Here is a 27,088-nt window from a genome sequence, read left to right as displayed (position 1 = left end):
TGGAGCTTGGCTGTGGTGCTGGAGCATCCCCTCGCTCTAGGGTTCCTCACAAAAAGGCCACCAGTGTCCCCATGGAGCCTGTGGAGAGCTGCAGAGATCCCCCCCAGGAAAACTGGGATTTGGAAGGTGCCATGGTGAAGAAAAAGAAAAAGAAACCCAAACAAAGGAGAAACCAGCTGCCAAGAGGGATGGAGTTCTGGGAGGAGAATGGAACCTGCAGAGGTGCCAGGAGTGCTCCCTGTGGGGTGGAGTGGCAGAACCCAGCCGTGTGTCCTGGAACAGCCCCTGGGAGCAGAGCTCTGGATGTGCCACAGGAGGCTAAAATAACAGCTGGGAGTCATGTCCTGGAGGAGAAAAACACCTCCCCTGTGCCAGCCCCAGGACAGCAGGGCCCAAAATCCAGTGAGCTGCATGGCAGCCCCAGGGAGGAGATGGAGCCAGAGGAAAGCAGAGCTGCCAGCTGGATGCTGGGGTCTAAGGGTCACAGCAAAGAGATGGGTCACACTGAGGTGCAGGAGTCTGCTGCAGCCAAGGGACCCAGCAAGGCCATGGAGAGAGACTTCCCCAGGAAAAATGAGAAGAGGGAGGACAAGGAGTCAAAAGGTGCCGAGCTGAAGGTCAATCTGAGCACAGCAGGAGCTCCCTTACAGACCAAACCTTCAGAATTGCCTCTGTCCCATAAAAACAAGGAGCCCAAATCCCCATCTCCAGGGCAGGAAGCACCCAGTGACTCTGTCCAGCCTTCCCTGGAAACAGCAGCCAAGAAAAAGTGGGAAAAAAGCAAAGGGCTTGAAAGAGAATCCCTCCAACAGCCTCACCTGGAGGCTGCAGCCCTGGACAAGCTCCCTGCAGGGCCAAAGGCAGCTGGAGAAGGGGAAAGAGGGTCAGGGGGAGCACTGAGGAGCCCCACAGACGCTCCTGGAGCTCCTGGTCCTGTTCCACCAGAACCTGGGGAAGTCCCAGCTGGGCAGGGCAGGGCCCAGGGTGTCCCCACACATCCCAGCCCTGGCGAGGCAGGGGCCAGGGGGGTGGCAGCAGATCCAAAGCAGGGGAAAGGAGTCCCTGGCTGTGAGCAGCAGGCGGGGACAGAGCCCAGCCTGACACACGGCACGGACAGGCCCAAGAAAAAGCGCAGTGAAGGCAGAGGCAAAAGAATGAAAAGCTGCTCAGAGCAGGTGATGCTCTCAGAGGATGGAGGCAAATCCACTGATGGAGCAAGGACAGATGAGGCTGGGAAGGAAACAGTTTATCCTGAAAATGGCCAGGCTGTTCCTCCTGCCAGAGGACACCCATCAGGCAGTGCTGCACAGGCCTGGCCTGCAGACAAGCCCAAAAAAAGAGGCAGCGACGGAAGGAGCAAAAAGGGGGAAAGGAGCTTTTCCCAGCAGCCTTTCTTTGAGAATAAGGTGGTCTCAGGGAGTTTTCCTGAGGGAGCTGATAAGGTGAAGGAGGACAGTGATAAGAGCAGAGAGCAGGGCTGTGTCCCTCCTGGGGGCTTGCAGGAAAATGCAGCTAAAATGCAAAGGCCAATTGAGCTGGGACCGGAGAAACCGAAAGAAAATGTTGGGAAAGGTGAAACAGCTGATTTGGGAGCTTTAGACCAAGCTTTGCTGCTGCAGAAGAGCAGAGAGGAAGCCAAAAATCCTGCTCTGGCTGCCACCATCAGCCCCACAGAGCAGGTGGGTTTGGCTGGGAAAGGCAGAGAGGCCGGAGCTGCCGGGCTCAGCTCGGATGCGCCAGTGCTGGCAGAGAAACCCAGGAAGAGGAGCAGTGATGGGAGAAGGAAACAGCCTGAGAAAAGCCCCTCTGGGCAGGCAGCTGTCCTGGGGGCTGGGGGGGAAGGCAGGCAGGAGCAGGTGGCTGCAGGCAGGAAGGAAATGAGCTTGGCTGAGGAGAAGGGGCCTGGTTTGCAAAGAGAGAGGCTGGAGGAGGAGCTGGGGAAGCCCAAAATCCAGGGTGGCACTGGGAGCTTCTCTGAGCAGCCAAATCTTTCAGGCCATAAAAAAGAGACTTCAGAGCCAGAAATAGGGAAAGGAAACCTGGAAACGAAGGAAACTTGGCCTGTGAATAAAGGGAAGGAAGCAGATAAAGCCCCAGGACACAGGGCAGGGATGCACAGTCCCACCAGGGAACTGGGCATGGACAAGCCCAAGGGTAAAAGCAGAGATGGGAAAGGCAAAAAGGCTGAGCAGAGTCCTGAGCTGCAGCCAGGTGTCTTCCCTGCAGTGGGACATGTTCAACAAACTCAGTCTGAGGAGGGCAAAGAGAATTTCAGGAGTCCAGAGGTGCTGCTGGGTCACCTGCCTGATCCTGCCAAGGCACAGGCTCCTGCTCTGCCTCTGGAGCCAGGGAAGTCACACACAGGTGGGGAAGAGAAGCACAGAAAGGGGGAGCCTGGCCCCCAGCAGCCTTTACTGCTGGAGCATAAAGCAGGAGCAGGGATGTTCCCTCCTGCTGGCCTGGAGATCAGGGACAAACCTGAGGCAGGAGGTGCCAGTCCTTGCAGCAGGAATAAAAATCCTATTCCAGAGCATCCAGCAGTGTCAGATCCCAGCCTGGCCCCAGTCACTGAGAGATCTAAAAAGAGGGGCTATGATGGAAGCAGTAAAAAGGCTAAAAATGCCTCCAGGCAGCCTGTTCCTCTGGAGGCAGAACCAGGCAGGAGTGAGGCACAGCCTGCAGTGGGAGCTGGGCTGGGATGTGGGGTGGGAGACACAGATCTTGTAGATGAAAACAGAAACATTAAAAACTTTCCCACTGGCCCTCAAGGACTTGGGAATAATAAAGGAAGTGACTTGAAATCCATGTCCCAGAGCCCAGCAAGTGGCCCTGGGGATGGGGGTGATGCTCCCTGTGGCCTCCCAAAGCAGGGAGAGGGGGGTGCAGGGACTGGGGGCCTTCCTCCTCCTCCTCCTCCTCCTCTGGAAGCAGAGAAAAGCAGCAGAGAGCCTGGAGCTGGTGCTAAGAAGGAGATGCAGACCCAGAGATCTCATGAGCAGCCCAAAGAACCTGGAAAAGAGGTTTCCCAGAAAGGTGGGAAGAGCAGAGAGGCTGGTTCCCAGGGTGGCCAGCCCGAGGACAAAAGTCACATTTGTCCCGTGGCAAAGGTGGATGATAAGGAAATAAAACCCACTGATACAAAGGGGAATGATAAAGAAATAAAACCCACTGATATAAAAGTGGGTGATAAGGAAATAAAACCCACTGATACAAAGGGGGATGATAAAGAAATAAAAGCCACTGATACAAAGGGGAATGATAAAGAAATAAAACCCACTGATACAAAGGGGGATGATAAAGAAATAAAACCCTCTGATACAAAGCACAACACTGTAAAGGCTCCCTCAGAGCTTCCTCATGGGGCAGCAGATCTAAAACACAGAGCAGCCTCTGGAGCTGCTGAGGGGACAGGAGGACCAGAGGCCACCGTGTCCTGTGCAGAGAAAGGCACAGAGAGGTCCCCAGCCCCTGCTGGGACTCCTGGCAGCACAGGGAGCATCTCCCCAGCCCCTGCAGGGACACCTGTGGGTGTGCCAGGAGCTGGCAAGGACAGGAAGGCTGGAGGGGCTGAGCAGGGCAGGGACAGGAGGAATGAGCAGAGCTCACCCCAACACCAGGGCACTGAGCCTGAGGCTGCTGGGACAGCTGCCCAAACCACCCAAAAACAGCCCAAAGAGAACAAAAAAGGTCCCTGTCAGCCTGCAGAGGAGGGCCCTGCTCTCCTGAAGGATGCTCCAGTGTCAAGGGCTGAGGGGGATAAACCCCAAGAGAAAACCAAGGAAAAGGATTCTCAAGCCAAAACCAAAGAAAAGGAGTCTCAGGACACAAATAAAGAAACTCAAAATACAGCTAAAGAAAAGGAATCTCAAGAAGTAACTAAAGAAAAGGAATCTCAGGACACAACTAAAGAAAAGGAATCTCAAGAAGTAACTAAAGAAAAGAAATCTCAAGAAGTAACTAAAGAGAAGGAATCTCAGGACACAACTAAAGAAAAGGAATCTCAAGAAGTAACTAAAGAAAAGGAATCTCAGGACACAACTAAAGAAAAGGAATCTCAAGAAATAACTAAAGAAAAGGAATTTCAGGACACAACTAAAGGAAAGGAATTTCAAGGCACAGCCAAAGAAAAAGAATCTCAGGACACAACGAAAGAGAAGGAGTCTCAAGCCCCAGCTAAAGAGACAGAAGAAGAAGGAGAGCAGAAAGTGGTGAGAGAGGCAAAGAAGGAGAGAGTGAAGGCAGCAGAGCAGCTCAAGGGCTACATGAGACCCACCAAGGCGCGGGGGGTGCCAGCCCTGGTGCCAGCCCTGGCGGGCAGAGCCGTGCCCCGGCGGCCGGACCGAGGTGTGTGCGTGTGCCAGGGCCTGCTGCCTGCCCTGCCTGCCCTGGCATGAGCCCAGCGGGCATCCAGCGTGGCATGAGGGGTGCTGGCTGCTCTCAGGGCTGCTGGGGCTGCTTGCTGGCTCACAGTGCTCATCCCCAAAGGCACAGCTGGCACCCACTGCGAGTGCCGGGCTCTGCCTTGGGCGGCCGTGGGGACTGAGTTAGGGCTGGTGTGTGTGCAGGGTTTGGGTGTGGCAGTGTCCCCTGGCCCTGCTCAGGGATGGAGGATGCCAGGGGCAGGGAGTGTTCTGGGTCCCTGCTGTTGGCAGGGTCTGGCTTTATCCCACCTCAGACCAGCTGCATCCCCTTCTCCTCCTGCAGTTGGTTTGGCTTGAGCCTCTTCATCCACAAAATGTGTTTCCTTCTAGAATCAAAACCTTTTCCAAAGCAGCTCTAACAAAACAATGGTGGGACTGATGTAAATTTTGGGATTTTATCCCTCTTAGGAGACTTTGGATGGGCTGGTCAGCATCCAGGACTTGACATCCTGGCTGTTCTCCAGGGAACAAGGTCCCTGTGCTCATAGGAAATGAGCTGGAATTCATCCCACAGAACTGAATCCAGTTCTTAGAAATTTTGAAATACGGCTAGAGATGAAATTACCAATATTCTTGTACTTGTGCTCATTCTGAAGCTTCCTCAGAAGGAGTTGGCATCTCTGTGAACCCCACTCTGCTGAGATGGGCTGGGGAGTTTATCCCTGCCCTCAGGTGCTCTCCATTTGTGCCTTGTCATCAGGCATGGAAGTTTGCTGCTGTTCCTGCAGAGTTTCTTGCTGCCAGTTTGCATGATGCAGCCACTAACTCACCAGACCCCGAGCTCCAGAGTGCCTTAACATGCTGCTCAGGTTTTTGAGAGGTTTTGTAATTTTAATGAGTGTTGCATAACCTGAAGTAGTTCTATTTTAGTGGAAGTGGTGTTCTCTGCATGAACTTGTGCCTGCAGAAGTGATGCTCTTTGGTGCATGATGCAACAAAACAAAGGGAAAGCTGAAGGCAGCATCTTTTACAAAACCAACATTTCTTCCAAGCCTTTCCATTGTTCTGCCAGGAGTTTTTGAAGGAAAAGCCACAGGTAACAGTGCACGGACTGGAGGAGTCCTGGCTCAGAGTAGCACTGCAGCCTGTGAGTAAGTTGGCACAAACTTTGCACCTGGAAGTTGTCCTGATGTCAGTTTACTCAGGGCTTTGATAACCTTCCATTGCTTTCCTCCTTTCAACACTTTGTAGAGTCAACAGTTGGTTTGTTGGGGTTTTAAGAGGAGCTCAGAGTGCCCAGCTCTGAATTCCCCCGAGGGTGCTGGGCCCTGCCCAGGCTCCCCAGGGCATGGGCACATTCCCAACCCTGCCAGAGCTCCAGGAGCGTTTGGGCAGTGCTCTCAGGGATGCTCAGGCTGGGATTTTGGGGTGTCTGTGCAGAGCAGGAGTTGCATCAGTGATCCTGTGGCTCCCTCCCAGCTCAGGAGCTTCCATGGTTCCAGGGCTGAGCTTGTTTTGGAGCTCCCGGTGCTGTGTTCCCACAGCAGCTGAAGGTGCTTTGCCATCCCAGAGCCCCAGCATCATTAAGGTTGGAGTCCTGTGCCCACTGCCAGCCTTGTCCCCAGCCCAGAGCCCTGAGTGCCACCTCCAGGAGTTGCAGGGATGGGCATCCAACCCTCCCTGGGCAGCCCCTGCCCACAAATCAGATCCATGACTGAGGCTTTTGTCTCCATTTCCGTCTGTGCTGGCCCTTCCTGGAGCAGCTGTTCCAGAGCTGCAAACACCCCCGGGGCCTGGCTGGGTCCCTCAGCTGGCACAAGTGGTGTGGAAGTGCCTGCAGAGGGAATTCACACCCCAGTGGCACCGAGCTGAGGCCAGCACCCAGGGAGGGGAAGGGTGCAGACCTCCCTGGCCAGGTGACTGTGCTTGTTCATGGCAGAAATCAGGGAATTGTTCAGGTTGAAGAAGTTTAGCCTTTAACCCCAGCACTGCCAGGGCCACCACTGACCCACATTCCCCAGTGCCACATCCACATGTTTTTAACCATTTCAGGGCTGCTGGTGGCAGCACTCCCCTGGGCAGGGCTGCAGGGATCCAGGAGATCTCTGTGGAACTCCAGGTGTCACAGGGACTGTGTCCCCTCCATGTGCCTGTGTGTGCTCCTGTTCTGTACCAATGGCATGCTCAAGGGGGTTGTGTCTTTAGCTGTGCCACTCCTTGGCCAACACCTCACCTGTGACTGTCAGACAGGACTGGGAGGCTCCTGCTGCACACTTGATATCCTCACAGGATCCTGGAATGGTCTGGCTTGGGAGGGACCTTAAAGAGCACCCAGTGCCACCCCTGCCATGGCAGGGACACCTCCCACTGTCCCAGGCTGCTCCAAGCCCCAGTGTCCAGCCTGGCCTGGGGCACTGCCAGGGATGCAGGGGCAGCCCCAGCTGCTCTGGGAATTCCATCCCAGCCAGGAATTCCCAATTCCCAATCTCCCATCCATCCCTGCCCTCTGGCACTGGGAGCCATTCCCTGTGTCCTGTCCCTCCATCCCTTGTCCCCAGTCCCTCTCCATCTTTCTTGTTTCTTTCCCCTGGTGGGCAGGCAGTGATTTGCTCCCATTTTAAGGCATTTTGGAGGACCCCCTGCTGAAGTTCAGTGATGAAATCTCTTTAGCCAGGCTCCCATGTCCTACACTGTGTGTTCCAGGATAACAGGATGCTTCCCTGAAAACATCAGCTCCTGTCTGTGCTGCTAAAATCAGTGCCAGGGTTGTGGTGCAGCTCCCTCGGGAGTCATGGCAACTGTGATGCTGCAGATCCCTCTCTCTGATGGGAGTTGGATCCATCTCCTGTAAATTAGGCCTTGCACACTTGTGTAATTTTATTTTTTTTCTATTTTTGACTGTGCAGCTTAAGGAACATTTGCTATAAGGCTGATTGTGCAATTCTTAAATTTAATCCCTTATCCCTCTTTTGGGTTTATTTCAGCTTCTCATTGTTGTTGTTGCCATTGGAAAAACTGCCCCTGAGCCTCCTGGAAAATTATTTTATACCTTTTAATGTCAGGAGGCAGCTGAGCTGATAACAGAAACACCACAGGCATTATCAGCCTTTACAATGTGACTGAACCTTTGTGGTGCCTCTTGTGTGAATTAAAACTCAGTTTGGGAATTAGAGGTGGCAGTCAGGGTCCTCAATTCTGTATTTCCAAGGGGGTGCTGGGTGCTGGGGAATGGTTAAGGGTGAATGATGGAAAGTTTTCACTGGGCCAGGGTTGGGCTCTTGGATTCTGATCTGCTGCTCACATCCCCCTTCCCTCTGCTCCTCAAGCTCTATTTCAAAGGGACACTTGCAGAAGATTTTTTTTTTCAATCTGTCCTTGAAGAATAGTCGATTTTAGAAAAAGAAATTAATTTGTTTCAGTGTTTGGGGGCTGTATCCTCTTATGGATTTTGATTTGCATAAGCTGTTCAGCCCAGGGCCAGCTCCACAGCCCAGTGCTCATTGCACAACCACCCTGTGGTGCTGACAGTCTGCTCCTGCATTCCTGCCCCCAGTGGGGGCTGGGGGCTGCTGGAGTGCTCCTCTCCTGCCTGGATCCCTCTTTCCATCCCCATCCCTGTGGCTGCCTCCTGTCCCCAGCCCGTGCCAGGCTGCCATTGCCACGGTCACCCTGTGGGATGCAGGGCAGATTTCTCAACAGTTTGTGTGCAAATCAAATCCATTTAAAAGCAAGAAATGCCCATCCCTGTCTAATGACAGGATTTGCTTTGCTTTTGCAGCCACAGTAAAGCTCTTGCTGTAAATATTTTCTTTCCCTGCCTGGTTTCCATTATTTTAAGTGGGTCTAGCATTTGCACAGTAACCTTTCAGTCATGCCATGTTTGTAGTTCTCCTGTGGGACCCCAAACTGTAATTGGGTTTGTCTGACAGGAATTCATCAGCTGATGAAGGCTGTGTTAATCAGGGCAGGGGCTGAAGGATGTGCAAGTGCAGCCAGTCATCCTGAGATCATCAGCACTCGTGCACTTGTGTGCAGGAGCTGGTAATAACAGAGGTGCTCTAATAATGCTTTGGAAATGCTCAGAGTCATCATATTGCAGGCTGGTCATTAATTAAAGGGCTGTTAATTATCCCAGGGGGTGTGTGAGGGAGCTGAGCCCCACATGGTGTCACCAGGCAGCTCTGGCAGTGTCACTTGGCTTTGAGAGGGGACCTTGGCCCTGGGCTGCTCTCCTGCCCTTGGCCCTGCTGGGAGTTTGGTTCAGCTTGAACAGAAGGCTTTGGGGAGGTGTTGCTTCTGTCCCTGGCTAAAAGCTGAGCTGAGCTGAGCTGAGCTGAGCTGAGCTTACAGGATGTTTTTCCAGAGGTGCAGCTCTGCAGTGCTGGGTGCTCAGGGGCCTCTGATCCCACAGGATCACAGAATCCCTGAATGGTTTGGGTTGGAAGGAACCTCAGACCTCATCCAGTGCCAGCCCTGCCATGGCAGGGACACCTCCCACTGTCCCAGGCTGCTCCCAGCCCCAATGTCCAGCCTGGCCTGGGGCACTGCCAGGGATCCAGGGGCAGCCCCAGCTGCTCTGGGCACCCTCCCCACCCTCCCAGGCAGGAATTCCTGGCAATATCCCATCTAAATCCCCCCTCCCTGTCCTGTCCTGCCCCACCCCACAGCTCTGTGTTCTTTTGAGGCTCCCCAGAGCTGCTGATCCCACTGCAGATGCCCCTGGTTTTCCCCCCCTGCTGCACCAGTTCTGGTTCCTCTCCTGCTGATGCAGCCATGCCCAGCTCTCCCCTGGAGCTGGTCCTGGGCCAGCCTTCCTGAGGTTCATCTTCTTTTATTTTATATTCCTGCTCATCCTCAACTCTCAGATTTTCAAGAAAAGCTGGGAGTGAAACAAATCCACTTCTGGCTGCAGAGTCTGCCAGGCTGAGGCTGCTGACCACATTTCCTTAGTGGTGCTGTGTAACTTTCTGGGAAATCTGAATTCCAAACCTCTTTTCCTGGCTGATGTTGCCAGTCTGTGGCTTGTGCATCATTTGGTGAACTTTGTGTTGCCTCTGCTTGGTTTCTACTATGAAATACCCCCCACAATAAGCAAATACTGAGTTGGAAACACTCTGAGTGTGTTTGATTGCTGATTTTGGCTGATCTCTGGTTTTTGATGTAAATTCTAAAGCAGGATTTGATCTGTAAATGACCCATCCTATAAAACATGAGGCTGTGTTAAAGATTTGTACAACTCCACACCTTTGCAATGTTAACCTTATAGAGCAAGGTTCTGGTGGTCAGAATCCTAAATATTCCCGTTTTATCCTGCAGCCTGTGGGAAGAAGTGAAGCGTGAGTTGAGCAGGGCTGGTTCCACAGCCCATGTGTGTGAGTGTGTGTATGAGCACAGGGGGCAGGGTGTGTAAATCCCATGTTCCTGGGCACACAGAGCATGTCCTCGTGGCTCTGCCTGCTCTGATTGCTGTTCTTGCTAATAACTCTTAATTAGAGACCACACCAACCATGCTGGCACCGAGGAGCTCATCATCCTGGAAAGTGATGTTGCCTTAGAAACCAGTGCAAGAGGCTGCACAGAAACGATTGTGTTAGATTAAAGCAAAAAAAAAAAAACCAAAAAACCCAGAGCATTAGCAGGGATAAGTAATAGCTTCAGGAGTGAAGCAAAAATAGAAGCACTAGGCTGATTCATCTGCTGAGGCTGGGAGGCTGCAGATTGGGTACCAGAGCTGACGTGGGATGTAGTGATCTCCGCCTGCTCCGGGGACTGGCACAGCCCAGCTCCACCTGGAGCAGCCCAGGGAGGGCTCAGGCAGCCCTTGGGGTGGCTGCCCTTGCAAAGGGATCACTGAAAGCATCCCAGGAGATCTGAGTGCCTGCAGAGGTGGTTGGTGCTGGGACTGAGACTGGGCTGGGCGTGCTCAGCATCCCAGGCTGATCCTGTCAGCTCTGGCAAGCAAGAGCAGGGTTTAATGAGGTTAAAAGGATGTGGACAGGCAAAATAGAGCCTTCCTCCTTGTGAACAGGCAAAATAGAGCCTTCATCCTCAAGAGCAGGTTCTCTCACCTCTGGGAGGGAGTGGGACCCTCAGGCAGTGAGGGAAGCTCCGCGTGCACAGCTGGACCAAGGCCTGATTTACAGGATCCTGTAATGGTGTCACTGCTCCTGCCTGGCATGAAGGGTGCTGGAGAGCCCAGAGGAGAGGGAAACCCCAGATTTGGTACTTGAAGAGTAGGAAATGTTCCTCCATGTTGAGCTGAGGGTAAAAGCAGTGGTGGAGCTCCTGTGAGGGTATCTGACTCTCCTTTCCAACCCAGCTCTGCTCCAGTGAGACCCTCCCTTACTTGAGTCACCTGTCAAAATCTGCCCAACTCTGTATCTGAACATCCTTCCACCCTTTCTGGCTCATCTTCACTGACCACTTTGCCTTTTAATTCTTCAGAGAACTTAAGGTTTATGGGAATCTAAAGGAAAAAAACAGAGAGCAAAGCTCTGGTGGGAGAGCTGCTGGTCAGAGTGAGTGGCCATTCCTGGCCTTGCACCAGCACCATGGCACAGCTTCAGAGGCAGAATATTCATAAACAGAAATTAAAATAAACAGACTGGGTAGAAGATAGAGGCCAGGGCAGTGGAACTGGGCAGGGCTCTGGGAGCAGCATGCTCTGGGCAGGAGGAGGCTGTTGGGAAGCTCTCAGTGGATGAACTCTGCATTACCTCCATTAATGTCCTGAGAGATTAAATACTGGCTGACTTTGGAGATTTTTCATAGCTAAGCATTCTCCTGCTTCTGAGCATCCCAGGTATTGACTGTGGTTCATTTCCTGCATTAGAAAATATTATTTAATAAGGCAGCAGCAGAGGCTGTTCCTGGCTGTGCACTGACATGGAGTCAGGCTTTTCTTCCCTGTGATGCAAATCCCTGCCATGATCCCAGGCTCTGAAGTACCAGCCCCAAAATCAAAGGGGGTTCTCTCCTCTGTTAGAAAGGGTAGGTATTTGCTTTTTAAGTGCAAAAAAAAAAAAAAAAGAAATTAAAAGTTCCTAGGTGGTTTCAGAGAGCTTTACAGGGCTGCCCTCACTCCTGGGGAAGTGCTTTAAGGGATCTCTGGTGGATTGAGATTTCCTGTAAAAAAATCTTGGTTTGGATTGAGTGAGCAATGGAGGAATAACAGTAATTACAGAGGATTAGAGGAACTCAGGGCCTGCCAGATTGGGGAGCACAGTCAGTACTTTCAGAGTGAGCAAGTGCTTGCAAACATTAGTCCTACATCAGGCAGGAGGGAGAGCACGAGCCGTGAGCTGAGAGCCCGTTTCCCACAGCAAGACACCTCGGAATATTTTAAAGCAGAGAAAAATTGTTGAGGCTCTTTGAGAAGTGAAGGTTGTGGGTGGAACTATTCTGGTTAATTAGAGGCTGTCAGGAAAGATTCATATAACTTACAGTTCCTTAGTCATTGTTTTTAAATATAGCAGTGCCTTAAATCCCAAGCTTAAATACAAGCAGATAAATGTGTGGATTGTAGCATTTCTCACAGCAGGTTCAATTCAGGGGGCGTAGTGGAACTTGCAGGCTCTGGGTATAAAAATACATTTCTTTCAGTTCAACTCGAGCAGGGGAGGCCTTTTCCATGAGCTCTGAGGACATTTTCTCCAGAGTGGAGTGTGGTGACATCCGGGATGGTTCATGTGCCGTGACCCTGGCTCAGAGAGCAAAATCTGCCTCAGTCAAGGATTAAGCTGCACCAGACACTTAAGAATAAAAGCTGAATCTGCAGTTTGGTGCTAATGCAGCCTCTGCAGTTTAACCAGGGGAGTGGTGCCCAAATCACGACTCCCAGCTGGAGGAGCCCTGTGGGGCTGCTGGAACAGGGGTGGCTGAGGAGGGCACATCAGAGGTGTTGAGGCTGGCTTGGGATGGATCAACACAAAGTGCGCAGTGCTGGTGTGGATGAAGGGTGACAGAAGAAATCCACCTGCAACCAGGTCAACAAGCAGTGAAGTTTGTATTTTTGTCAGCTGGGGCACTTGTCTGGCAAATTCTGTGGACCCAAACAGGCTGTTTCAAAACACATATATATGGCATCTTTAAATCAGCTAAAAATATTGTAAGATATGTTCATGTTCAAAAATGTATAATGAAAATCAATCTTGCTGTATTTGAGACTCCAGGACCTTTCCAAACACATCCCATCCCATCCTTTTCAGCTTTGTCCTCTTGCTTACGGGAGCGATGCAGTTTGTGAATTGTGAAATCCTCATTACAGCAGGACTTGTGATCGCTGTTGACTCCAGAAGAATATATTAAAATTCACAGAAAACAAAGCCCTTGTGCTGAAAGGGCTCATTCTGCACTGTGCTGCTGGGGCTGGGCTGGGGGGGCCGTGCCTTGGTTTGCTTTGTGGGGGAATCGCTGACCTTGGGTCCTGCGTGTTCTTGGAATGGCTCATCAGCAGGAACTGATACCGATCAAAGCATCGATCACAGCACAGCTTGGCAGAGCAAAAGGAGAGGCTGAAATCCCCCCAAACGTGTCAGGACCCCCCAAAGGCTGCTGACAGCAAAACCCTTCCCCTGAGCCCATAAAGCCCCGGCAGCCTCAGCCCAGGGCCGGGCGCTCGCCTTCCCCAAGTGAATTCCTGAGGATTCTCCACAAAAGGATGCAACCTGCCGGTTTCTTTTGAACTAGTGGCTGCCTGCAGTAAGTGAAGGCGACGGCGCAGGGGGTGGGGAGGACGGGGTTTGTCACGAATACCGGGGGCACGCCGTGTCGTCACGGCAGCGAGCCCGGCGCGCCGAGCGCTGCAGCGGAGCCGCGGAGCCGCCGCGATGTCCCTCTCCAACCAGCAGCCCGAGTACAGCCCGCTGGGCAAGGGCAAGAGCCCCGAGAGCTTCCCGGCCGCCTTCCACCGCATGGAGTCCCCGAAAGACTTCGGCAAAACCGAATTCGAGTGGCAGAGGACCGAGGGGAAGCTTAACGAGATTGGCTTGAACGTGAACTCGGGGGGACCGATTAAGGACGGGCTCGTTAAGAACGCCGGTTTCACGGATGAGGACAAGCTCTGCTTCTTCGAGGGAAAACTAGACAAAGAGCTAAAAATAGCTCAGAAAGACAAAAGAGAATTTGAGGTGCCGGGCAAGAAATACCAGGCGGCTGCAGGTCACCTTGAGAGCTGGTCCCTGATTTCGGAAACCTTTCCTTCTGCTGAAGGCAACTTCGGGAACCCTAAAGCGACCGATTTCCGCGTGGGACAGGCGGGAGCCGAAAAAGCCGCTCCCGGGCTGGGTAAAAATGAAGCCATCACCGACCAGGAGAAAGCCGTGGGTAAGGCTGGGATGGAGACCAAGTGCCAGCCGGAGCCGAAGCTGCCCCATCTCTCCGTGCCGGAGAGCGATGCCGGCAAATTCATGAAGGAGCAGGAAATCAGCGTCTGGAACCCCAATTTCCAGCCCATCCTGCCGAACGACTCGGGGTCTAAAGAAGCGGCCGTGAAAAAAGATGGAGCCCCCGGCTATTGTGTCCTGGGGGTGCTTAACGACAGCTACGGGCAGAGCGGGCTCTCTTCCCCCGCTCCCGCAGCCAAAGCGGCCCCTCCGACCACCACCGTGGAGCTGGCCCAGGACGAGTCCAAAAGCAGTGACCTGAGCGAGAGCCCCGAGCTGGAAGAGGAGATGGAGGAGCAGCTGGGCTCTGAGGGCAGTTTGCTGGCCAGGGCTGCCCACCAGAGGAAGGCGATGAGGCGTGCGATGTCAGAGTGCTCTCACTTGTCGGTGCCCCTAACCCTTAACCTGGCCGATAAATACCCTGAGCCGGTGCTTAGAGAAGACGTCGCCACTGGGCTGCTCTCTCCTAATAGCAGCCTGACCCAGAGCCGCAGCCCCACGGCCGCCAAGCCGAGCTCCCCGATGAAGCGCTCGCTGACGGTGGCGGAGGAGCAGGCGGCCCTGGGCGGCCCCGCGGCCCCGCCGAGCCCCGGCCCCGGCGCGCAGCCCCCGGCCCCGGCGCGGGAGGAGCCGGCCGCCAAGAAGCGAGAGGAGTGGAACGGCAGCAACTCGCTCAAGAAAGAGCTGGGCAGCCCGAGCGCCTTCCACAGCAAGCTGGAGCAGATCCCCGAGCTCGGCAGCCAGGACAAAGAGCGGCAGGAGGCGGCGGGCAAGAGGGACAAGAGGGACGGCGGCGATGGAGCGCCGGGGCTCGATGCTCCCAAAGGCAAAGGCGCCGAGCCGGAGCCCGGCAAAACGGCTCCTCTGGAGAGGAAAGAAATCGAGGTCAGCAATGTGCAGAGCTCTCCGTCTCCCAAGCAAGGAGATTCACCACGTGATGGTATGTTACTAATTTTTACCTCTCCGGGCAGGGAGCGGACAGGAGCTGGGAAGTGCCGAGTGACTTTAGAGCGCACCTGGGAGCCCGGCACCGCCGTGCTCGGCAGGCAGAACAAAGGATGGGTCTGTACGGATAGAAACGGAGGGGAAAAGGGGAAAATTAATTGCTTGGCTGGTTGCTCAGCGTCTGGTGCAGCAGCAGCTGTTAATGGGTTGTCGGGATCCTAAACTTGAGCGATGGATTTTCAGATCCGTGGCATCCACAGGGGTCCCCGCCGGTCTCCCCCGGGTCCCCTCCTGCCACACCTCCCCCGAGCAGAGGTACCCCAGATCACGAGATGTATTGTGAGAGCAGGGTGACAGCAAAATTAAACCCTTTCAGCCCCTGCCAAAAAAATCTGCGGGTTGTGCTTTTCCCGTAAGCTTCTGGCACTCTGTTTGAGGGGAGCACAAGAGCGATGGGTGCAATGATTTATGGAGTTAAGCTCTTCCCGGTGCTGAAATTCAAAGTGGAATTTCTCTGTCACTTTCTGGAAGCTCTTTCCCAAACCCCCCGTTTGAATGGAGCCGTTCCCATTCCAAGGGTCAATAGCAGCTTGTTGTGTTCTGTGGGGTTTGTTGTTTCAATGGTGCTGTGGTGTATGAGGTCACTCTTCCCGGATTTAAAATCTGTGAGAAGAGTAGTTAATCTTTGTTCTCCCGCCTGGAACAACATCTCTGTGTCCCCCCTGCCAGCCCCAGCCAGCAATAAACCTGCTTTTTTCCCAGCTTTTGGATGCGACCACGGTGTTTGTGCTTTGTCTGTCGCCTGCATTAACGAGAGGAGAGAAAATGTGTCAGGGGATAAAGACAAAAGATTTGCAAGAGAATTTTTGCATCCTTTCGTAGCCGGCTGGGAGGGCTGATGTGAAATGGAAAGTGTCATGTTGTCAAGGGAGGGGAGGCTACAGCTCAGGTGTGCAGGGGAGTGAGCTGCTCAGGTGGAGCCCCAAAACTCCTGGGGTGAGCTGGGCTCTCTGAGCGGGGCAGGGCAGCCCCGAGGGGCTGTGCTCACACAGCCCTGGGTTTGTTCTGCTCTGGGTTTGTGGTGTGTGAGTGACACCCCATGGTCACTCAGGCGGCTCCCGCTGCCCACGCTGGGCTCTGGGCATGGCCCTGCAGCCATTGGTCACTCAGCACTGCTGGGCATGATGAGAGTTCTGCTTTCTCCAGTTACCTGTCTAGATGCTTCAGGTGCCAGTCTCATGTTTGGGGAGCATTTGGGCAGTACAAACTCCCCTCTTTGATGTGCCAATGTGTCTCACCTTTTCACTGAGCCACAGGATCCCAGGATGGGCTGGGCTGGAGGGACCTCAAAGCCCATCCAGTGCCACCCTGGTACTTTTCACATCCCAGGGACACCTTCCCCTATCCCAGGCTGCTCCAAGCCCCATCCAGCCTGACCTGGGACACTGCCAGGGATGGAGTGTTGAGGATGGGGAGATTCTTCCCTTTCCATCCTCTTGGTGTTCCCTGGTTCCTCACGGTTGGCTCCAGGGACAGATTTTAATCCTTGGAGCCTGAGCAGAGCTGTCAGCTCCTGGCAGGCAGGTGGGAGCCACTGCCTGCCCTGCCCTGTGGTGGTCCCAGGGAGGTCCTGAGCCAAGGCTGGACAGGACAGCTGGGGATGTTCCCTTGGGCTCAGGTCTGACCCTCGTGTTCCATGGTCACCTGGGCTTGATTTTGTACCCAAACATGAGAGGGTCATCAGTTGTCTTGGGAACTGAAACATGGCAGGAGTGAAGAGGTGTTGACAGCAAATGTGGAGCAGAAAAAACCCCAAAAGTGATGTATTTGTGCACACCTTTCATGTCAGAGTTCTCGGGGTGAAGGGGCTTGCCATCACCTTTCATGTCACAGATTTTTGGGGGTTTGCTGACATCTTTCATGTGCCAGTTTTTTTGGGGGTTTGATGACACCTTTCATGTCACAGTTTTAGGAGTTTGCTGATACTTTTCACATCCTAGTTCTTTTGGGGTGATGGTGTTTGCTGACACTTTCCATGTCCCACTTTTTTTAGGGTGATGGGATTTGCCAACACCTGCCCTGACACCAAGGTTTAATTCCAAGACAAATCAGCAACAAGGTTCACATTTTGGGCAACTGGGACCCCCAGTTTGGCTTGGCTGTTGAATCCTGTCCAGCTCAAGGGGAAGCTGTTTGAAAGCACAGCTCTGTGAGATCTTTAAATCAGACAAAACATTTAAAACCTCATCTGAAGTGGATTGACATGTTTTCCCCAGAGGGGCTGAGCATCAGTGATGGAAAGGTCACTGAGATGGGAGTGCTCCCAGTGTTCTGGCTGGGTTGTGCTTTGCAGATGGTTTATTCAGATTGCCAAGGGTTTTTTAGCATTTGGTTTAAAATTTTGCTCTTGCAGTCTTGATTATGAAAGCTTGTTTGTTGTCCTTACAATCACAGGTCTGGGTGAGCTGATACAGAGATAACTGAGCTGGCAGAGCTCTCACAGGCATCAGTATCATAGAATTTGAAGTTATTTTCTACTCTTTGTAGTTTGTACTCCTTTAATCTCTGGGTTTATCCTCTCCTGGGGGCAAACAAAGCAGTAAAAGCAACGAAATGTTTTCTATATGTGCAGTTTAGAGGATTTTCAGGATGCAAGAGAAACCAGACAGAAATTCCTCAGATGTTCCTGAAAAGCTTTCCAACTTTGTGTGCTGAGGGTTTTTCCCTCTCCCCTGTTAATCAGCAGAGAGGTGGTTATAGTAAAAATAACTCCCCCAGCAGGCAGTGCTGGCTGGAAGGTGGAGCTGGTGCTGAACCCTCCTGTGCATTTCATTCACGCTCAGTTCCTCTCCTGAGATCCTGATCAGCCTCATCTCAGCACTCCCCTTGCAGCTCTCCATCCTCTCACCGGGCAGAGTGCTCAGTGCATCCATTGGATCTGACAGGAAAGGGTTTTTCCTGCTTTTTGTTAACCCCTCTCTTCTTCTGCCCGCTCTGTCCGTTCACCCTGACCTCAGTGCTCACACCTGGGGTAGCAAATTCTGTCACTTGCACCTTTTATCATCCTAAAAATACTTTAAAGAATTGTGCAGCCTGATCCAAATCATTTGTATGGTATCTCCACTTAAAGCAGACTTCCTTGTTCTGCCCACCCAGGGTTGTGGGATTTTTTTGCTAAATATCTGCTCCTCTTGTGTTATTTTAACAGAAAGAATTAGTAGAATCATACATAAAACTCAATTTTCTTCCTTGCAGACAGGTAGGTGTCGGTGTAATCACAGAATCCCAGGATGGTTTGATTGGAAGGGACCTTAAAGCCCCCCTGGTGATGGCACATGTAGTTTAATTTTAGTTTAATTTCATTTTAAAAGCTGCCCCCAAGGCGCTCCTGCTCCAAGCCCTGGCGTGCCCAGGGCAGGTATTTTCAGCCAGGAGATCCTGGCTGCAGATTAGTCCTGATCAGAGCTGAGCCCCAGCACCTGCCCAGCTCCCTCAGGAATCAAATCTCCCTGGCCAAGGGGCCCTGTTGTTCCCAGCACTGAGGACAGCTTTGGCACCTGAGTGTTGTGGGATTTATTGGCATTTATTTGTACCCAGTGTCACCCCCAGCAGTGTCACTGCCAGCAGTGGTGTCCTTCAGCACTGCCTTCACCTTCTGCCTTCTCTCACTCCCTTGGCCTCTCCCTGTAATGTTTTCTGCTCTGGAACACCAGGAATTGCAGGTTGGGTCTGTCACACCCAACAGCAGCTCAGTGTCTGCATCAGGAAACCATCCTGGGTTCCAGCTCAGGTTTTTGGTACTCCATGAAGTCCAGCCTAACTCCCAGCCTCCTGAAGGATTTTTATTCCAGCAGAACACTGTGGTTTAGATGAGTACAGAATCCAGGACTCCCAGCAGCAGTGAGGGTGTGAGGGCCCTGGCCTCAGGTTTGCACTGATTTAAGTGAGTGCTGGGATTGGGAATGTCAGCCCAGTAAGAAAGCCTGGAAAAAGCCAGTACTGCAGTGGTGGGGTCCTGTGCTTTCCTTAGCACAGGAAATGGGGTTTGTCATAGGGGAGAAAAGACAGAAGTGACTGCAGCTGCTCTGTGCCTGGTTGGGATTGGGGGATACTGGGGAACCTCCCTGGGATTCATTGGATCATTAGTGACACATTTGTGCTTGGGTGTGCCAAGGCAGGACTGTCTTTATTTGACATTTTGAACAGTGTGGCACAGTTTCATGCCTTCAGACACTGAAAAGCTGAAGAGGGGCGTTGGGCAAAGGCCTGGAGGGACAGGACACAGGGAATGGCTCCCACTGCCAGAGGGCAGGGATGGATGGGAGATTGGGGATTGGGAATTCCTGGCTGGGATGGAATTGCCAGAGCAGCTGTGGCTGCCCCTGGATCCCTGGCAGTGCCCAAGGCCAGGCTGGACATTGGGGCTTGGAGCAGCCTGGGACAGTGGGAGGTGTCCCTGCCGTGGCAGGGGTGGCACTGGGTGCTCCTTAAGGTCCCTCCCAACCCAAACCATTCTGGGAATCTCTGAATTCCATGAAATTACCCTGTGAATCCCCTTGTCCCCTGGTCCAGGCACTGCCCAAGCTCAGGTGGCACCTGGAGATTCTCTGGGGTTTCACCAACATTCAGAGCAGCTTTAGGGCCAGCCTGAAATGGAATTTGGGCTCTGTTTCGTGTCTGTTCCTCCCTGGATGCCCTGCCTGAGGCAGCTGCAGCTCAGGGCTGGTTTTGCTGGTGGGATGGGAGCTGTTACTCACAGCAGCCTCATCACTCCAGTCATGCCCTGTTGGATAAATGGGGGAGGCACTTCAGGTTGTTCTCATTTAGGATTGCCCTTGCTGGGGTACAAATAGAGGCTTAACAATCCTGGAGCCTTAGGTTTGGCAAATGCAGGCAAAGAGGACATCTGATTATTCTCAGTTTGTGATAACCAAGGAAAATGTACACCTTGACTGAGTTGCATTTGTTGCCAAATAAAATGCTGAGCCCTCTGCATTTGGGTCAAGCAGGAGATGTTGATTCTGCCTTTTCTGGGGAGGAGGGAGCAGCTCAGGGTCGTATTTCTGTTCAAACCAAGATTTGTTGTACTTGTAGGTACTTTTCTGTAAGAGCCTTAGACAAAAAAGCTTTATTTGAGGGTGGTTTTTGGGATGCAGCTGCTCCTTTGGGGTGCTGAGGGATGAGGATGGTTTTGGGATGCAGCTGCTCCTTTGGGGTGCTGAGGGATGAGGAAGGAGCTGGTGGATGAGGAAGGAGCTGGTGCCTCTCTGTGGTTCCCCATGAGCAGGTTTTGTTCCAGGGCTTGTTTACATTCAAGAGGGAGAGTAAAGACAAGGATGGTCATTGCCTTATTGCTTAATCTATTTCTCTTAATGGATTTTCAGCTGATGACTCTAATCCCGATGAGAATTATGGAGCTGTTTCATTGAATGATGTTTTAGTTGAGCTTAGCCTGCTAAATATCCCTGGCTGGGGATCTGGGGATGATGCCTGGCCTGGTTCACGTTGGGCTGCAGCTGCAGGCAGGGCAGGTGACACAGGGACTGCCACACAGAGCCAGAGGGACAGCTGGGAGGGACAGCATCTGGGGGATACAGCCTCAAGCATCCATGGAAATCTCCTTTATTAGAGGGAGAAAGGAATCATAGCAAAATGGGGAATGTCCTGAGGCAGGGGGGACCCACAGGGGTCATTGATCCAAGCCCTGGCCTTGCACAGACACCCCAAAATCCCACCCTGGGCATCCCTGGGAGTGCTGTCCAAGTGTTCCTGGGGCTCTGGCAGGGTTGGGAATGCTCCCATTCCCTGGGGAGCCTGGGCAGGGCCCAGCAGCCTCTGGATGGGACACGAGGAGCAGCAGTCCCAAAAGGCAGGATGGGGCTCCAGATCCAGCCTTTGCCTACAGGAACCTCTGGCCTGGTGACAGGAGCCCAAGACAGCTCCTACCAGGGTCTTCCTTTTGGCATGAGGATGGATTTTTGGGAATTCTTGCTCTTTCCTAAGCTGCTGGTTGGTGCTGAGCTGCCCACAGGCGTTGCTCCTGAGCTCTGTGATTTATGAAACAGTGCAGTAACACAGTTTAACTTCAAAAAGATCCTCCTGGGTGCATTTCTGTAAGTGCTGTTGCCTCATTTTACTTCTTCAGAGAATACAAACAGCAAAGCTTTTCAGGCTTTGTGCCTGTTTGGGTTTGTCACACAGAGTTGCAGCTTTTGTGAGAGCTGTTACTCAAAACTGAGGGTTTGTGTTTGCTCCCTCCTGGCTCAGCTCAGCATCACCTCACACCAGCTGGGACTGCACGCTGGATTTGTAGGATGGAGGTGCCATAAGGATAATTCTGTGTGGCTTTCCTCCAGCACAGGGACTTGGAGGAATCCAGAAAGAGATAACAAAAGGAAAAACTCTGTCAATTCTTAACTCCTAATGTTTGAAAGAGGGAAAGGTCAGGTGAAGATAAATGGGAAAAATTCCTGGTTGTGAGAGTGGAGAGGTGCCCAGAGCAGCTGTGGCTGCCCCTGGATCCCTGGCAGTGCCCAAGGCCAGGCTGGACAGGGCTGGGAGCACCTGGGACAGTGGGAGGTGTCCCTGCCATGGCAGGGGGTTGATGCTCTTTAGGGTCTCTCCATCCCAAACCATCCTGGGATTCCCTGATTCCTTGTGCTTCCCTTTGAGTCCAATGTCTCAGTGCACACCTGGTCCTCCAGGGGCTCTCTGGAATGAGATCTGTGATAAATAAATAAATAAATAAATAAATAAATAAATAATCAATCAATCCTGGGGGAGCTGGCACAGGCAGTGGCCAAACGAGACTCCTGAGCCTGGAAGAGGGAATGTGGGGAGGGAGGAGGTTGTGGTTGTGTCTGAAAAGGCATCAGTGGCAGGGGAGCTGTGAACAAGAGACAGTTCTGGTTTTCCAGGATAGGAATATGGGTCAGCAAACGAAAATAACAGCAGCAGCTGAGAGCAAACCATGCTGGGTGACTGCTGAGAGATTTCAGCAAAGCTGTAAAACAGCTTCTGCCAGGAATTTGGGAACTGTGAGATTTTAGCTTTTTTTATTTTTTTTACCAGGAGGGTGATCAGATCCAGGAGCAGAAGCTCCCAGCTGTGGAATCTCCATTGCTGGAGATGCTCAGAGTGAGATTGAACACCCCAGAGCAGCCAGGTGTAGCTGAGTGGGGCACTGGGGTAACTGAGCTCCCCTCATCCCCTCCAGGCTGCCTTGTCCTGCTTCTCCATGGCTGCCTGTGCTCAGAAGCTGTTGGACCTGCAGGTGCTTCCAGACTGAAATGCACGGAGATGTTTTTTCCAGGGGTGGGTGGGATGGGTTGTTTCCTCCTTCTGGTTAGGAATTCTATTTATAGTTACCCACAACCAGGATTTGGCTTCAGGAAACCCTTGGGGGAGTTGGGCAACCCCCTGCAGCTGGGACAGGAGTCACTTAGGCTGGACTGGACTGGTTTAACCCCAGCCCAAAGCCTTGTGCAAGCAAGGGGCTGTTCCAGGCCCATCCACGTGTGTCCCTCCCATGGATGGAGACCTGGAGTCCCTTTGGGCTCCTCCAGCCTGTGTCTGGACTGCTCAGTGTCCCCATGTCACCTGAGGGTGTCCCTGCAGCTGCACTGCTGAGGCCACAGGGATCCAGGGTGGTTTGGGTTGGGAGGGACCTTAAAGCTCATCCAGTGCCACCCCTGCCATGGCAGGGGCAGCCACAGCTGCTCTGGGCACCCCGGGCCAGGGCTTCATCATGATAGGAATGATTTATTGATAGGAATCGTGATAGGAAAAATGCTAGGAATGATTTATTGATAGGAATTGTGATAGGAAAAATGCTAGGAATGATTTATTGATAGGAATCATGATAGGAAAAATGCTAGGAATCATTTCTTGATAGGAATTGTGATAGGAAAAATGATAGGAATGATTTATTGATAGGAATCATATAGGAGAAATGATAGGAATCATTTCTTGATAGGAATCATGATAGGAAAAATTATAGGAATTATTTATTGATAGGAATCATGATAGGAAAAATGATAGGAATAATTTATTGATAGGAATCATGATAGGAAAAATGCTAGGAATGATTTCTTAATAGGAATCATGATAGGAAAAATTATAGGAATGATTTATTGATAGGAATCGTGATAGGAAAAATGCTAGGAAACATTTCTTGATAGGAATCATGATAGGAAAAATGCTAGGAATCATTTCTTAATAGGAACTGTGATAGGAAAAATGCTAGGAAACATTTCTTGATAGGAACTGTGATAGGAAAAATGCTAGGAATGATTTATTGATAGGAATCATGACAGGAATCATTTATTGCAGTGCTGCTCTTGGCAACTGTTGGGACAGGCCAAGAATTGTGATTGTCACCGTTAGGAACAGGAGTGGTGGGGACAGGGCCCGAGGATGGAGGCACTGGCAGCACACTGCCCTCAGTGTGGGGAGGCACTGCTGAAGGCAGGGCTGTGCTGGGAGGGATCCATGGAGGATGGCAGATGGCAATGGCCCTCCCTGTCTCCTTGAAGCCCCTTTCCCTCGGGAGTGCTTCCCTGCTGCTGCTGACTCAGCTCAGGCCACAGCAGCTCCAACCAAATGCCTTTAAACATCTTCAGGGCCTTCTGCCTCTGCCTGGGGGAGCAGGCAAACTGAAAAGTCTCCTAAATAATTCTCTTGCAGCCTAATGAACAAATTTGATTAAGGTTTGGCAGCTTTTCCTAATATTCCCTGTAACTAGGAAATGGTGCCAGTTCTCTGCTCTGAGAACAGCCTCGTAATTAAACCATGAATGAGAGCAAATGTCCTGATGAGCACAGGACAAATGAATATTAAACCCCAAACCTCTCCTTCTGTAATCCCTGGGGGATGGGGCAGGGTTGTGTGTCCTGGAATGTCAGAGTCTCTGAGAGATGGAGCCTGAGTTGTGGCCCCTCAAGTAGAGAAGGTCTCTACCCAGTTCCCCTGTAGTAATAGTAATAATAATAATAATAATAATAATAATAATAATAATAATAATAAATGGTTTAGGTTGGAGGGTCCTCAAAGCCACCCAGTGCCACCCCTGCCATGGCAGGGACACCTCCCACTGTCCCAGGCTGCTCCAAGCCCCAGTGTCCAGCCTGGCCTTGGGCACTGCCAGGGATGCAGGGGCAGCCCCAGCTGCTCTGGGAATTCTATTCTAGGGCCTCCCCAGCCTCCCAGGGAACAATCCCTTCCCAATATCCCATCCATCTCTGCCCTCTGGCAGTGGGAAGCCATTTCCCTTGTCCTGTCCTGTTTTTTATTCACCTTCTATTAAACAACATGAAATAACATGAAATTCATGTTGCCACTGGTTCAGAAATGTGGGAGCTGCTGGAGTTCAGATCCTGACCCTCTGGGTGTTGCAGGATTTGAGGAGCACTCTCTGATCCTGGGAATTCTTGTCATGGGTGCTGCAACCCCTCATCAGCCAGAGGTTTAATGTTGGTGCTGAATTAGCTGAAATAATTAATGACAGCAGCTTTTACCAGCTGGAAGTCACCTTGATGTGGGGGATATTTGAGACTGGTAGGATTCCAAACGAAGCAGTTCTGGGAGCAGAGAGAAGGGAATGGGCAGGAGTTGTTTTTCAGGAGAGGGAACTGCTGACAAGTGCTGCTGCTGACATTGCTGTGCATGGAACTGACAGGTGAAAGCAGGAGAACAGAAAGGATTATTGAAATGCAGGGGAGGAATCAGGTAGAGAGCAGCCAATACAGATCAGCTGCAATAAAAACAGGTTTTCCAGGTGGACAGACACAATTCCTAAGGATTTTCTATTAAAGCAGGTGTTCAACCTCTACATTCTGCTGGTTTCCCTTCAAAAGCCTCTTTTATGTGCTCAGCACGCTCAGCCCAGTGCTGCAGAACTGGAAGGCCAGATGGGTAGGAAGGGGTTAAACCAATTCAGGGGGGAAAAGGCTTTTCCTGAGCTTACCCTGGAGTCAGACCATAAAAACAACAAGCCATGCTCTGGTAGGAGGGAGGCACGGGGTGATTTGATTTTCCTGGCTTGTACCAGGACTGAGCCATCCTCTGAGACACTCCTGTCAAGTCTGACAAGCAGGAAGGCAGGGAACAGAAACTGCAATTTCCAAAAGATGTGGAGAACAGGCTGTTTACTGCTGGAATCCTTAGCCTGGCCTTGTCACAATCTGTTCAGGGTTATAAAAAGCAGCGTCCAACACGGATAAGGCTGGATTTGAATCCCCAGATGACAGGGGAGATGCTGCAGGAATTTGTGCTGGGCTCTTGGCAGAGGATGCTGGCAGGATCCAGCCCAGGGCAGCGTGGTTGTGCAGCTGCACCCTGGGGAAGGAGGGCTTGGAAGGGATTTGTAGGGAAGCTGCTCCTTGCTGCTGTGGGATTTCAGGGAATTTGGGGAGAAAACCTGGGGAAACTGCTCCTAAATGAAGGATTTGTTGGGTTGGAGGGCAGTGCTGGTGCTGCTTTGGGTTCTGGCTTTCCAGAGGACACAAGGAGGGGGTGCTGCTCTCCTGCCCCTCAGGGAACAGCCTGGGTGTGTTCCCTGTCCCCAGCCAGTGTCACAGCCCCGGTGACAATGCCAAAAGGAACAATCACAGGGAAAAATGGCCCTTCTTGGAGCTGGCTCTGAGCTCTGTGCTGTAACACAGCTCCAGTGAGGGGTCAGTGTCTGCAAGAATGGGATCTCCATGGTCCTGCTCTTGTGGGAATCCTGGGGTGGTTTGGATGGAAAGAGGCATTGAGGACCATCCAGTGCCACCCCTGCCATGGCAGGGACACCTCCCACTGTGTCCACCCTGGCCCTGGGGCCTTGGGCACTGCCAGGGATGCAGGGGCAGCCACAGCTGCTCTGGGCACCTGTGCCAGGGTCTCCCACTCTGCCAGGGAAGAATTTCCTCTTAATAAACAATTGAAATCTCCCCTCCTTCAGCTGAAGCCATTCCCTGTGTCCTGTCCCTCCATCCCTTGTCCCCAGTCCCTCTCAAGCTCTCCTGGAGCCCCTCCAGGCCCTGCCAGGGGCTCTGAGCTCTCCCTGGAGCCTTCTCCTCTCCAGGGGAACATTCCCAGCTCTCCCAGCCTGGCTCCAGCTCCTTGTGCTGCTGGATCAGGGCTGGCACCTGTGACCTGTGTGACCTTTCCTGTTGCTCCCTTTGGCTGCTGGGAACCCTCCCTGCTCACTGAGCTGTGGATGTGGGCAGAGGAAAGGCTGAGCAGGAACAGCTGTAACAATGGGGATAGCTGGGAACAGAGCCCCACTGCAGGGTAAGTGTAAAACCTGGAAGAGGTCAGGACTTCACCGTGAACGTTCCAAAAATTTCTTGTAACAACTTAAAAGATGAGAAGATTTGCTATTTAAAGTAAACCACAGGTTTCCTTCATCTGCTGGTTGGCTTTTCCCACTGGGATAATGTGAGAAATTGGAATCTAACAGCGCCTGGATGAACCATTCCTGTTGCAGGGAAAATCTTTCTTCCTCCTGCAGGTATTCTGGGGTTCAGGAACTTTTCCACTAACACCAACCTGTGCTGTGTCAGTTCTGTCTCCTGCTGCTGCTGTGTTGAGTAACAGCAAACTAAAAAAACATATCTTAAAAAGAATAAAAAGCTTCCACTTACAAATGTGCCTTCCTTCCCCCAGGCAAGGCAGAGGAGCCCAAAGCAGCCGAGGCCGTGAGTGGGAACGACATCACAGCTCCTCCCAACAAGGAGCTGCCCCCCAGCCCCGAGAAGAAGACCAAGGTAGGAGCTGTTCCCTGCTCCCATCTCTGCTTCCAGGGCTTTCATTTCCCAGCTTTTCTGCTTCCTCAGCTGTGCCAGCCCCACTTCTGTTTTCTGAGCTGCCCCTGGGAGCCCTGTCCCTGCAGCAAACCCGTCCAGTTGGGAGCTGCCCGTGGCAAACTTTGATCAAAGTGTGCAGACTCCATTTCAGTGAATTCCCTGCCTGCTGCAGTGACTGTAGCAGTAGTAAACACATAGTAAACATGTAGTAACCCCTGTGCTCAGCCATACTCTGTGAGTTGTTCCCAGCCTGTTTCTGTGCACACGGAGCCCTGCTCAGCCCCAGGCCCTGCTCAGGCTTTGGAGCTGTGCTCTGAGGAGCTCCCAGCACGCAGCAAAGTCCCCCCAGTGTCCCCAGCAGGGCTGGGGGGGCAGGGGCTCTGTCCCCTGGAGGCCCTGCCCGTGTGACCAGGGGAGCTGATCCCAGGGGATTTGGAGCTGCAATCCCTGCGTGCCCATAATTGGAAAGCCACGGCCCGTGGATTGCACGTAGCCCTGGATGCCAGGAGCACCCAATTACTAATCCAGCTTTAGCAGCCATTCCTTCTGTTGCTTTCCATGCTGCTGAAATAAATCTGTTGGTTTGGAATTGAATGGCAGAACGCGCCCA

General features: G+C 52.3%; 1 protein-coding gene across 7 annotated transcripts in view; it reads left to right on the top strand.

The window, feature by feature from the left end:
- MAP4 (microtubule associated protein 4) overlaps positions 1-27,088 on the top strand; it is a 152,438-nt gene that overhangs the window by 98,918 nt on the left and 26,432 nt on the right. For 6 of the 7 annotated variants that reach the window (XM_077179421.1, XM_077179393.1, XM_077179312.1 and 3 more), the window contains one exon: positions 26,339-26,439. In XM_077179421.1, coding sequence (XP_077035536.1) covers positions 26,339-26,439 — 101 coding nt within the window. Of the gene's footprint in view, positions 1-12,732; positions 14,685-26,338; positions 26,440-27,088 lie in introns of those variants that run through there. The other variant, XM_077179457.1, reaches the window with a different exon arrangement.

Source organism: Agelaius phoeniceus, chromosome 1 (assembly GCF_051311805.1).
Source record: "Agelaius phoeniceus isolate bAgePho1 chromosome 1, bAgePho1.hap1, whole genome shotgun sequence".
Lineage (NCBI taxonomy): Eukaryota > Metazoa > Chordata > Aves > Passeriformes > Icteridae > Agelaius > Agelaius phoeniceus.
The sequence above is the reverse complement of the archived record's forward strand: the minus strand, read 5'-3'. Positions and strand labels throughout refer to the sequence as shown.